Raw genomic sequence first — 13394 nt, 5'->3', positions numbered from 1 at the left:
CGTAGTAAATGAATTGAGTTTCGGTCCTAACGGCAAACTACTACAGCGAAATTAAAAGAGAAGAAGAAGTCAAACGTAAAAATAAATTTATATAAAACAACGAAAAATCTCACATTCCTATCCAATCCAGCAACGCTAAAATATATATTATCTAGCTAATAAAATATACATATAATAACCTAAGCCATTTTACATTCAAATAAAAATCCGTTCAACGAGGAAAAATATTTATTGTACCCAGCTTTAATCCTCTCCCGTGCTAGTATCCCTGCGCATAGCAGGTTAGCCGAAAAGTGGAATTCGTTTACCAGTTGCATTAAGCGTCAGTTAACGCTACCCATTAAGCGTAAAAGAAAATAATAAAAATAAAATATTTTGAAATAGTCCTTAGACTATTTCTGGTGGCAGCAACTACCGTATTAATTAGAAATCTAAATCAGTATTAAATACACAATAATATCATTTCAATTTATTTCCCTTCCGATTAAATTCAAAACTCAAACTATAAAAAAAAAATTTTTCAGTAAAATTTAACTTTAAATTTGATCGATTTAAACAAATAGATACGTAACAGAGTAAAGTAATAAATTTTTGGTGGCAGCGGTGGGATACGCTCCACGGAGGATTAAAGTTGGTTTAAACGGTTCGATTCGCTCCACAAGGGATTAAAGTTGTCACGATTATCGATAAAATATATACCTAAGAAATAATGTCGACTAAATTAGAATCGTTGGACAAAGGCATGATCTTGATGTTATCGGAAAAACTTAAAGCATGGGATGCGAATTTTCGCGACATGAGTACAACAATGAATAAATTACAAGACGATGTGCGTTCACTGAAAATAAAAAAGGAAATCAAGACACCCGTATCATCGCCGATAATTTCCCAAGCGACAATACCGATAGAAGTTAATCCCCAATCAATTAAGTTAAAAGATGCAATACAGACAGTACCAGTGTTCGACGGACATCGACCCTCGGTATTTCGATTTTTAAGAGCATGCGAGCGTGCACGAAACATGGTTCCTAGGCATCAAGAATCTCAGTTAGTAAAATCATTAACGAATAAGCTTCGCGGACACGCGTCTCTCGCCGTAGAAGACACAGAAGTAATAAGTTTAAACGATTTCGGGAATAAATTAAAAGATATGTTCGGTCCGGGAAAAACGGTTAACGAATATAAAGGGGAATTAGCTACAATATTTCAACGACCGGGAGAAGATATTTTGGACTACATAGAACGCGTCAAAGATCTCAGGCTGGCGATAATGAACGGGGAAAGGTACGAGTACGGCACCGTATTTCAAGATAGGATAGATCGAGACACGAGGGAAGCTTTCGTTAAGGGGCTCCCAAACGAGGTGTATTTACGAGTAAAGATAGCAGGATACCAATCCTTGGACGATGCGTACCGCTAAGCCGTGAAAGTAACACGAGAATTAAAGCAAGTGAACAATAGAATTCGATACCAACGTCCGACACCTTCGGATAATTATAACCAAAACAACGCTCATCCACCATACAATAGTATCTATACTGTAAACAACCGCCAGGACTGGAGATTTGTACCGCCGTCGCAGAAACATCTAAACAACCCGGGAATAGAAGAAAATGTCAGGAAAGAAACAAGAGCAATAACTTGGGAAGAAAAACGCATAAATAAATACCTCGATAGAGATCTAAATCAAAAGAGAGATGCTGATCATTTCAACCAATCAACTTTTCAATGCAAACACCATTCCGTTGCTGTGATAAGGGATAATGTCACGTTAAATAATAAAAGGACGCACGGTGCCATAGACAGGATCATGAGTGAGAAATTTTCTGAGTTACCAAACAAGATAAATAATATTAGTGCCAAAGAACTTTCAGACAAAGCAGAAACTAGGAAATTGAACGACGAGACGACAGGCAATGCTTATCCACTGCCTAACATCACAGAGATATTGGACCCGCTGGGAAGTGCAAATCGCCTCTCCACGTTCGACTTGGCAAAGATACAAAAGCAAGACTCCACGAATTTCGTGAATGTTTCAACCATAATGGGAAAAGAGATAGCGAGTGCATCTCACTCAAAAACTTCTATAAAACCATCAGAAGGAAACTTTATCGAACTCAAAGCCAAATCATTAAATTGCAAGGAAGATCACACTATAGAAAATAAAAATATAGCTATCCCTAAATCCAAAACAGAATCTATAAGCAAAAAGGTTTGTAATAAAAATTCAAAGAATAATTCCAAATCTACCAAAAATATTCCTAAACGTTCCATACAAATAAATAATAATTTAATTATAATAAGCACTTCCAGTAAAACTATTCATCCTGAAAAGGTAGAGAAAAATAAAGGTGCTGCGAATAAAATAAATGAAGAAGAAAAAAGGGTAACTAAGGAAAAGGATTCTAAACATTTTCAAGCTGAAGAAACGCAAGTTCAACGAGCTCAAAGAAATCAAAAGGGAGAAAACAGGGAATCACCAGTCGAAGATATATATAAAAACTTGAATAAATATGCTAGCCATTGGATTATAATTGGATTAAAAATACTTTATTGGTTACTACATCTAATATTTGACGTAGGTAACATAGTAAGTAGTGCTGACCTTATGATTCCCCCAGGAAAATATGGATGGTATCACACTATACTATATACAAAATATTTTTGGGTTAATATGGCTGCGGCACTCTCAAAAATTTGTATCTTAAATGCTATTAGCAAGCAATTGGATAATTGGATCAATGTCAGTAAACCTGTGTCTTGGCGCAAAATAAAAACTAAAATGAAGGAAAGGAACGAAATTCTCCCCGCACAAATTAGTTTCGGACATCTAGCAGAGAACCTATTGGTGAAGTAACAATCGAAGAGAACACGGAACCAACATGCGCAGAATATCTCGAAGATCTGTTCAATAAAATTAACACTGTACAACGAATGGCAAGAGAAAATTTGATAAAATCCAAACTAAGACTAACGATCGACGAATTAACCCTCAAGATTTTAAAACAGGAGATTCGATATATCTACTAAAAGAACCTAGTAAAGGAAAATTCTCCGATCAATATACTGGACCATACAAGGTGCTAGAAATCTTGCAGAACCAGAACGTCAAGATTGAAGTAAAAGGGATTCCGCGAACAGTGCACTTAAACAAGCTAAAACTAGCGCATAACCGAAATAAGCAATGAATAAAGTGATTTCAGTGGGCAACGTAGTGCAGTAGTGTCTGTTGTAGTGCTGTTCGTCGAATAATACAGATATCGAACACCTAAAAGAGAAAAGGAAAAATTATTATATGTACTCTAATTATTGTTTGAATATAAAACGTGTTGATTCAATAAATAATTAAAAGAGTGAAAGTGAAAGTTACCTTGTGAACAAGTAATCATCATACGAGAAGGTTTACGTGCAAAATAGGTTATGGATCTCGGTTTGCGAAACACCATGTACAACAGCCAGCTGAAAAATAAATGAACAAATTAACTTCAACTGCCTTAATGCAAAATACAACAGTACTAAATGTTATAACAATACTATGGAAGCATGGCACTGTTCGTCGAACAACACAGATGGCGGAAACCTGAAAAGAAAAAGAAGTTTATTACAAATGCTCCGATTACTGTTTGAATGTAAAACGTGTTAGTTCAACGAATAACTAAAACAGTGGAAGTGCAACTTACCTCGTGAACAATTAATCACCATACAAGGAAGTGTACATGCATGAATGTCGCAGATTAACAAGAAGAAATAAAATAGCTGATAAGTGTAGAAAGTGGTTAGAAAATAATTAAGATAGATTAATTGAAAGTAAAAGGATATCTTATTATGTATTAATCTACGTAGTATTGTTATATTATTATATCTAACATGTAGAAGTGGATTTTGTAATACACAATAGCGGTCGCACACACAATGCATTATACACATATTAAACTAAATAAACTAAACAGTACCTTTATGGCCACAGATATAAGACGATTGAAGACAACCGTAGTAAGTATCCAAGGCATATCGAAGAATCAGGTGATGTTGTGGGAATGATCTAGGTAAGTGATGCAGCATCGGAAGAGTAGAATCTGAAGAATTACAGACAATGTTAATCTAACAAGTAGGTTTTAATCACTAATAAGGGAACTAACTCATATCATACACAAAATAATAGCAAATAGCAAGTACATGCAATAATAAATTAATAGGGAAAATAAGAAAGGTTAATAAACACAGGAATAGGTTAGAAATTAATCAAGATAGACTAACTAAATATTAACAACATGACTGAACTCGGTGCAAAGGAATAAAGTTACGTTACACAAAATATCTGGTAACACAATACACAAAAAAAAAGAAAAAAAACATTAACTAAATTAAACAAGATTTATATAAATGCGAGTCACGTATAATCAAAACAATGACTATCGAAATTCGAAAACAACACAATCTATGCTATCGCATTAAGGTAGCACACGGTATTGACACACACAATATCATGAAACACAAACAATATTACAGAAACACTACAAAATAAACTATAATGATTAACAAATTAACTATTTCAACAACACGCTACTGTTGACATTAAACAAACGATACACGCAAGCGACCATGTTGAAAATTCGTCGCACGCATCCCAACACAAATAATAGCCAATACAATGTAATACAGCATTATAATAGCAATGCTAGGTACTGAACACAAAAAAAAAAATAATAAAAAAAAAGAAAAAAAAAGAGAGAGATAAGGAAAATATATATAATAAACAACAACTAACATAACCATAACATATTATATATTATACCACATACAGGGATACAGTATTTGTACAAAGGGATAGGTCCGAACAAAACTTATAAAAAATTATAAAATATATATATTAACTGTTTTCGTATGTATGTCCAGAACAGGTGGCGAGTTCATCGACCCTAACATAGAGGACTCAGACGGGCCCGTACCCGCATTCGATCTGGAAGCGACGGAGGATGTTCAGTCTTGCCTCTGTGTTCGGTTGATACGTTCTGTCTACCATTTAGATAACGGCCATCTTTGTCAAGACTGTTTCGATAACTTAGATCCAGACCACCAGGACCTATGTGACGACCCACCCACTCATTTCATATGCGGAGTATCTGCAAGAACACGAATATCATACTGTCGTATGTGTGATATAAACCTAGCGGACCTACAACCCGCTATATCATGCCTCCAATGCATGATCGTTTACACTAATCTAACTCACCTTGAAAGAAACTTTTTAGTTCAAGGAATAGCAATCCGCGCCGTAGAACTATAAAGTACTTGTATGCTACGCACAAGACCAAATACTGATGCTATCCACCTGTAAACAAACGACATTTATAATTATGCATATAATTTTCACTTATGTTTACCAATATATATATGCACGCATGTTGTAAAGTAGGCGATATCTATGACACTCACTTCCATTGATAATCCGAGTGACTCGTAAAATAAGTCGTCATATTTACCATTGCACGCACATATATATATATACTCGAAAACAAGGTACATTTGTGATATTTATTCCTATTGATGATATATACTTATATATTTATAACGATAAAACAAATCTCATCTATATTACTTACCAATACGTATGCATATACGTATATAATTATAACCCAGGTAGCATTCATGGTATTTATTTTCACCGATAATAAGTTTTAACAAGAAAAAAAAAACATATAAATATAAATTTTTTTTTATATATATTAATAATAATAAAAGATTATTCTTATTTCTAATAAACTCGAGAGTAAGAAACAATTTAATAAATTGTTAATAGGAAGATGAATCGCCTGGTCATCGTACTTACCCTCATCAAAATAGCATACGGCCTGGTAGGATATGACTGCAATGGCAACCACCTCAACGTTACCACTATCTCTCTAAACTCCATCGGGGACTGCAGCATACAGCCTACAATGACTGAAACCCAAGATATTTATATACAACTACTTCAACTCTCAGAATTTGAATTTACCAACGTAAGGCAATGCAAGGTGCAAATAACTCGAATTGTATATTACTGTGGCATGCACTTTCACACGTCGGCAGTGCATAACGGATTCGCCGAATACCTCCATGAAACAACCGACCAACAATGTGCAAGGATGCACCAAGACGGCACGTTTTCACTCGGACCACAAAACCTTATAGTTGGCCTAAAAGATAATGCAACAGAAACAAGGTCGCTTGTCCTAGCCGGCAAGCTAACAGACGACGGCAGCTGCCAGGGAACACAGTATGTAGACCCATACGGGAGCTGGGAAAAGGTCGTCGTACAAGCAACAGTAAGGATAAGTTTAAAATCAGCAGTTGTGCCAGTACGGATCGAGGCGAACAAAATTCTACTGAAATCAGGAACAGTATGTACCTTTAGCGAAGGAAACTGTCTAGACGCTGAAGACGGATACACTTATTGGCAACCACAACCACCCTCACCATGCAAATTTGATCAGTACGATGTGCTATATGAAGGAATTGCTACAAAGATCCAGGAAATAAAAACCAACAGAGAATCAGCACAACCAGTTTACGCACTAACAACGCAAGAAGTAACATTTGCACTGACTAAAACCGGAGAACAGCCACTGTGTGAATATACCCTACTATCCACCGAACACCCCAAATAGTTGAAACAACAAGAGGAAATACGTTTATCTCCAAAAGCAAGACAGCAGTCGAAAACTTGGACATATTCGCATACGTCAACTCAAAATTCATTTACGTAGAGAAACATATTAAACGACAAATGACAACATCGTACCATGATATACTGACACAAAGATGTACCACGCAGAAGAAACTAATAGAAAATGCTTTAAGCTGAGCAATCTTACTGCCCGATGAATTTGCATATACCATATCCAAAACCCCAGGACACATGGCCCTGATCGCAGGAGAAGCAGTCCACATAGTCAAATGCATTCCGGTACAAGTAAAAGTACGACATACAACAGAATGCTACTCGGAGCTACCCGTTTGGCAAGGGAATCGCACCGCATTTTTAACGCCAAAAACACACATCCCAACGCAACACGGAAACCACAGAGAATGTAGCGCGGTACTACCTACGCTATACAATATCGACGGACTCTGGCACAAATTCGTACCAAAACCCATGGAAACAATTGCACCACAGGAACTCCGCCCGGACGTACGCCAAACGTGGCAATATTCAGCACCATCGTCGTTGGCCACGAGCGGAATACATACCCAAAAAGACCTCGATGCACTACGGGACCACGTCATGTTCCCGGCAGAAAAATCTGCAGTCTTGAACGCATTGGCCAGAGGAGCAACAGGAAAAACAATCGTCCCTGGAACAGTAAACATCCTGGGAATGATGGACGAAAACACATTAACGACAATAGCAAAAAATACCGTATCAAGCTTATGGATTGGTTTTATGGAATTTGGAACTGTCAGTGCAGCAATATTTGGAATACTTGTAATATTTAAACTAATCAAGACGATAATAGATATAGCCATACACGGATACCAGTTACGTGAAACTTACGGATGTGGAATCGCCCTATTAGGAGCAATATGCGGCTCAGTTACCCACCTGCTACTATACCTCAAAAGAAAACGAAATATCGATGATCAAACAGCACAACCTCGAGGGATATCGATAACACCGGTAGTCACTTAACAACCAACGCCATCTACGTCCGCCTTGAGCGAACTCAGAGACACCATCAGTCAAATTTCCTTTGGAAATTTGAACTCCAAGGGCGGGGGTGTCACGTCCCGCGCTCCGCACGCGCCGTAACAAGAACAAGAAAACTATTCTATACAAAACGCGCGAATAAAGATTTGAATGCACAAACGAACACACGGCGCTACGAAACTAAAGGAAGGATTAACAAAGCGAGGGCGACTAATAAATCCAACCAGTATAAAATAAAATAAATAAAACCAGCTAACGGATTGAACGAGTTACGAACCAAACAAATAAACCAGGAAATAAGAATAACTACAAAAAGGGAAATAATTGAAGCGCCAGAAATACATGTATATATAAATATATTTTAATCAATCAACTTGGAGAGTTACATATAAGTATAAACATATATGCTAGATATGTAATAAACTAGTAAATATTAGTGTTAGTGCTTATAATACTATGCAACAAATACAATATTATCAATTTATGAAATATAAGTATATACGAAGTTAAAAACTAATAGTCTAACGAATACATAAAACATACAATATTGTATTATTAAAGAAATAAAAGTTACATTGTCAGAAACATATATATATGTGTGCGCATTCTATTAAACAGAAACATACTTAAAACTAGCCTACGTTCCGGTAAAGAGTTATAAAATAAGAACTACGCTACGAAACATGCATGTCTCTATATAAACATATAAAAATCTATTTTCTAAACTAAAACCACTATTAATAATCTACAAAAAAAATAGAACACACAACGCAACACTTGGGACCAAGCGACAACCTGTCGACAGGCCAAACGCTCAAAATAATTAACACCGCAACGACTTGAGGAATTGCTTACAGAAATTCTGTCATCAAGCACAAATATGTAAACACACATTAAACGCACAATAATCTAGAAACAAAACCTTCAATACTATGTTGTCACAATACAAAATATATATGTATATATGAAATCAAATGATTGACACATAACCTCAAATACACAACACTATATCACAAAAGAATCTAAATGAAAATCACTTTGCCAGAAATATATACATATATACGTGTGCGTGTGCGTGTTCTATCTTATTAAAAGAAATTAATATAAAATAAATAATTAACATTTCATTTCGTACGAACACTACATGAACGAGAGAAATATACATATAAATACGTATATATATATACATATATATATATATATATATATATGTATGTATGTGTGAGTGCATATGTTTTATATTATCGAATACTCTATAAAATAAACTACTCAAAACAATAAATAACGCAATCGAAGAATTACAAAACATTAGCCATATTGAAGTGACACACAACATAAACATATATATATATATATATATATATATACATATTATACTATTGTCACTTTAAAAAACAATATTAATAAATAAATGTTCCAATTGCGGTAGAATAAGGAAAAACGAGCGACAGACGAAAAATTACTTCGATATCAAACAAAACTAAAGACCCGTCACTAAAAACTTTACTGATGACATTTATGAGCAGCCATGTTGGATTTACACGCGTCATGGCGACAGGAATATTAGGGATTAATGGAAGTCAGGCGCGAGAAACAAATCATGAAAACACATTGTTAACACTTTTCTTTAATAAATTCTATGCGCAACTACAAATGTAAAAAAAAATATATATATATAATTAATTAAAAGGGGGGAAATATAAAATTGAAAAAAATAACAAACGTAAAATAGATAACCTAACACTATCACATTCAATATATATATATATATATATATATATATATATATATATATATATATATATATATATATATATATTGAACACAAAACAAAATACATCAAAAAATTAATAATAATAAGGAACATCAAACAGCGAACCAACGAAATTGAAGCAGCTACACTAAATCAAAATCGAAGCAAGGAGCTCCGGGATAAAGTTCGCTGAACTCACGCATACACCAATAGCGCACAACAGGGGAAATTCCCTTTCTCCCAGAAGCATGGTGACGAAGATGTGCCTCCAAAACCTCTTCGGGAATTTCATTCGCAAAACGAACTTTCACGCAACGATCGGTATCAACGATTTCAACCAGAGGGGGTTCCCTCTCCAATACGACGGTCTCTGCATCGAAGAAATTCTCGTCGAAAGTAACCAAATCGTCAAAGCCCAATTTCGACACGGCCTCGGCACCAATGTTGAATAGTTCCTCCAACCACTCTGATATTCGTGGTTTATCACAGGGCCGCATGCGTTTGATTGGTCCTCCCGAGTCGCCCATGGGTTCTTCGGAATCCCTCTTTCGCTTGGGCTGAGAACAACACGGTATATTTTAAATAAAACGAAACAGGACGAATCAAGCGGACTAAAAACAAGACTAAATACGTACCAGGGAAGTCTGGAAAGGAACCTCTGATGGAAACGACTCCGCAAACATTGTTCGAACGTCGATCACCGAAGCCTAGGGAAATAGCAAAAAAGGAAAAAACAATCAAAATCACAAAAACAACCTTAATATGCAAACATCCAAACTTACGCAAAACAACTCGAAGGAGGAGGTCCTTGTTATGGGAGAGCAGCGGAGCTGCGCGTGTTGCCCGAGCAAACATTGAAATGATAATGATGCTGCAGCCATCAGCCCTTCCACGCGCCGAAGAACACCGGTAATTCCCACGGTACAGCACGTGGAAGTTTCTCGTGGAAAGGATTAGATCAGCGTGGAATGCTTCAAATCTCCTAGACGCTAGCTCAGCGGAACACAGGACTGATAAAAACTAAGTCGAAATATGGAATTTGCATTTTGTCACGTACGATTCCAAGAAGCCCAAACTGCAACATCCCGATTCCCACGGAAGCGTACCCCCAGTGGACCACCACCCCGTGGGGGATGGCATTATAAATAAGCGTAGCAACATAGCGCAGCGCTCATTATTATTCTGGTGAACATTCTTATTACGGTTCATTATTCTTTGTTCATTATTATAGTGTCCATTCTTCTTATAATTTGCGTTCGTTCATTTTTTATAGTGTTCATTCCTTACGGCTCATTATTCTTCGCTCATTAGTTTGTTCATAATTCTTGTGATCGTTTGTTATTACGGCCCATTATTAATTTATTACTACGTTCGTTATTGCGCTCGTCACTGCGTTTAGAAATTTTGTATAGTATTTTGTGTTTCGGGGTCTTTAGTTTTTCGGTCAAGAAAAGAGAGTCGCGACTAAGTTAGAAGAAAATTTTATCTTTGAAGTCCTCATTTCATCGTTTAAACACAAACGCGCATTGTAATTGCGGTATTAATCCAGCTAAGTGAATTGCTCAGTCTGTATTAAAATAGATAAATAAAGTAAGAGTTGATAGTAAACTATATTCGAGTTCAAATAATAAACCCAACAAAACTTCGACGACCACCGGAGCGGCTGAGGCAATGGCACCAAACAGCACCTACTCCTCAAGGTAAGAAAATTAATTTTGAAAATTTCCTTCTTCTCTGGTAATCTCGTTGCCCTCGAGAATTGAATTAGAACTTCCTATCATCGATTTCGTTTTATTTTCGTGAACGGTTTTGAAGATAGAATCATTGTTTAAACTTTTAACAAAAGAGTTGTCCGCTGTGTCGGCTTGTGCGAACGGTGTTTTCAACTACTGAAACATCCACTGATCTTCGCATTCCTCCTCCCATTGTTGGTAAAATATTACCCGTCTTTGGGCAAGGCTTGCGAAATCACATAAGTCCCGCACAGAAAGGACTATTAAATACATCGTCGGGGTCAATCGAAAATTAAGAACAATACCGGCATTGCTATTAACTGATATTCTTGCCATCATTGCATGCGATTGCAAGAGAGATATAACAGAACAATTTCCCTTCGAGAATTTAACCAAAGGATCGTTCGCTGTGTTGGCTTGTGCAAACGGTGTTTTCGCTTATCGAAAACACCCATCGATCTTCGCATTCCTCCTCCCACTGTTGGTAAAATATTACCCGTCTTTGGGCAAGGCTTGCGAAATCACACGAGTCCCACACAGAGAGGATCGTTAGAATCATCCCCGATTATTAAACTCAAAAGGCAAGAAAATCGTGGTGACAGAATCCATCGTAGTAAATGAATTGAGTTTCGGTCCTAACGGCAAACTACTACAGCGAAATTAAAAGAGAAGAAGAAGTCAAACGTAAAAATAAATTTATATAAAACAACGAAAAATCTCACATTCCTATCCAATCCAGCAACGCTAAAATATATATTATCTAGCTAATAAAATATACATATAATAACCTAAGCCATTTTACATTCAAATAAAAATCCGTTCAACGAGGAAAAATATTTATTGTACCCAGCTTTAATCCTCTCCCGTGCTAGTATCCCTGCGCATAGCAGGTTAGCCGAAAAGTGGAATTCGTTTACCAGTTGCATTAAGCGTCAGTTAACGCTACCCATTAAGCGTAAAAGAAAATAATAAAAATAAAATATTTTGAAATAGTCCTTAGACTATTTCTGGTGGCAGCAACTACCGTATTAATTAGAAATCTAAATCAGTATTAAATACACAATAATATCATTTCAATTTATTTCCCTTCCGATTAAATTCAAAACTCAAACTATAAAAAAAAAATTTTTCAGTAAAATTTAACTTTAAATTTGATCGATTTAAACAAATAGATACGTAACAGAGTAAAGTAATAAATTTTTGGTGGCAGCGGTGGGATACGCTCCACGGAGGATTAAAGTTGGTTTAAACGGTTCGATTCGCTCCACAAGGGATTAAAGTTGTCACGATTATCGATAAAATATATACCTAAGAAATAATGTCGACTAAATTAGAATCGTTGGACAAAGGCATGATCTTGATGTTATCGGAAAAACTTAAAGCATGGGATGCGAATTTTCGCGACATGAGTACAACAATGAATAAATTACAAGACGATGTGCGTTCACTGAAAATAAAAAAGGAAATCAAGACACCCGTATCATCGCCGATAATTTCCCAAGCGACAATACCGATAGAAGTTAATCCCCAATCAATTAAGTTAAAAGATGCAATACAGACAGTACCAGTGTTCGACGGACATCGACCCTCGGTATTTCGATTTTTAAGAGCATGCGAGCGTGCACGAAACATGGTTCCTAGGCATCAAGAATCTCAGTTAGTAAAATCATTAACGAATAAGCTTCGCGGACACGCGTCTCTCGCCGTAGAAGACACAGAAGTAATAAGTTTAAACGATTTCGGGAATAAATTAAAAGATATGTTCGGTCCGGGAAAAACGGTTAACGAATATAAAGGGGAATTAGCTACAATATTTCAACGACCGGGAGAAGATATTTTGGACTACATAGAACGCGTCAAAGATCTCAGGCTGGCGATAATGAACGGGGAAAGGTACGAGTACGGCACCGTATTTCAAGATAGGATAGATCGAGACACGAGGGAAGCTTTCGTTAAGGGGCTCCCAAACGAGGTGTATTTACGAGTAAAGATAGCAGGATACCAATCCTTGGACGATGCGTACCGCTAAGCCGTGAAAGTAACACGAGAATTAAAGCAAGTGAACAATAGAATTCGATACCAACGTCCGACACCTTCGGATAATTATAACCAAAACAACGCTCATCCACCATACAATAGTATCTATACTGTAAACAACCGCCAGGACTGGAGATTTGTACCGCCGTCGCAGAAACATCTAAACAACCCGGGAATAGAA

At 36.4% G+C, this 13394-nt stretch overlaps 1 protein-coding gene across 4 annotated transcripts; it reads right to left on the bottom strand.

Annotated features, from left to right (window-relative positions):
• Positions 1-2523: 2523 nt before the first annotated feature.
• On the bottom strand, positions 2524-10339 carry LOC143302966 (uncharacterized). 4 transcript variants are annotated; one of them, XM_076620389.1, is made up of 8 exons: positions 10226-10339; positions 10079-10150; positions 9154-10000; positions 5831-5943; positions 5234-5332; positions 3535-5123; positions 3371-3459; positions 2524-3268 (listed from the first exon to the last, which is right to left on the bottom strand). In XM_076620389.1, the coding sequence occupies exons 1-3, from the start codon at positions 10322-10324 to the stop codon at positions 9587-9589; spliced, it is 585 nt and encodes a 194-aa protein (XP_076476504.1). In that variant the 5' UTR covers positions 10325-10339; the 3' UTR covers positions 2524-3268; positions 3371-3459; positions 3535-5123; positions 5234-5332; positions 5831-5943; positions 9154-9586. The 4 variants fall into 4 exon arrangements, with proteins under 4 accessions (XP_076476504.1, XP_076476503.1, XP_076476505.1 ...); XM_076620388.1 differs by having other exon boundaries at positions 3535-5332; XM_076620390.1 differs by lacking the exons at positions 9154-10000; positions 10079-10150; positions 10226-10339 and adding an exon at positions 7089-7509.
• Between the last annotated feature and the right edge of the window lie 3055 nt (positions 10340-13394).

This window comes from Bombus vancouverensis, chromosome 8, assembly GCF_051014615.1.
Source record: "Bombus vancouverensis nearcticus chromosome 8, iyBomVanc1_principal, whole genome shotgun sequence".
NCBI lineage: Eukaryota > Metazoa > Arthropoda > Insecta > Hymenoptera > Apidae > Bombus > Bombus vancouverensis.
The sequence above is the reverse complement of the archived record's forward strand: the minus strand, read 5'-3'. Positions and strand labels throughout refer to the sequence as shown.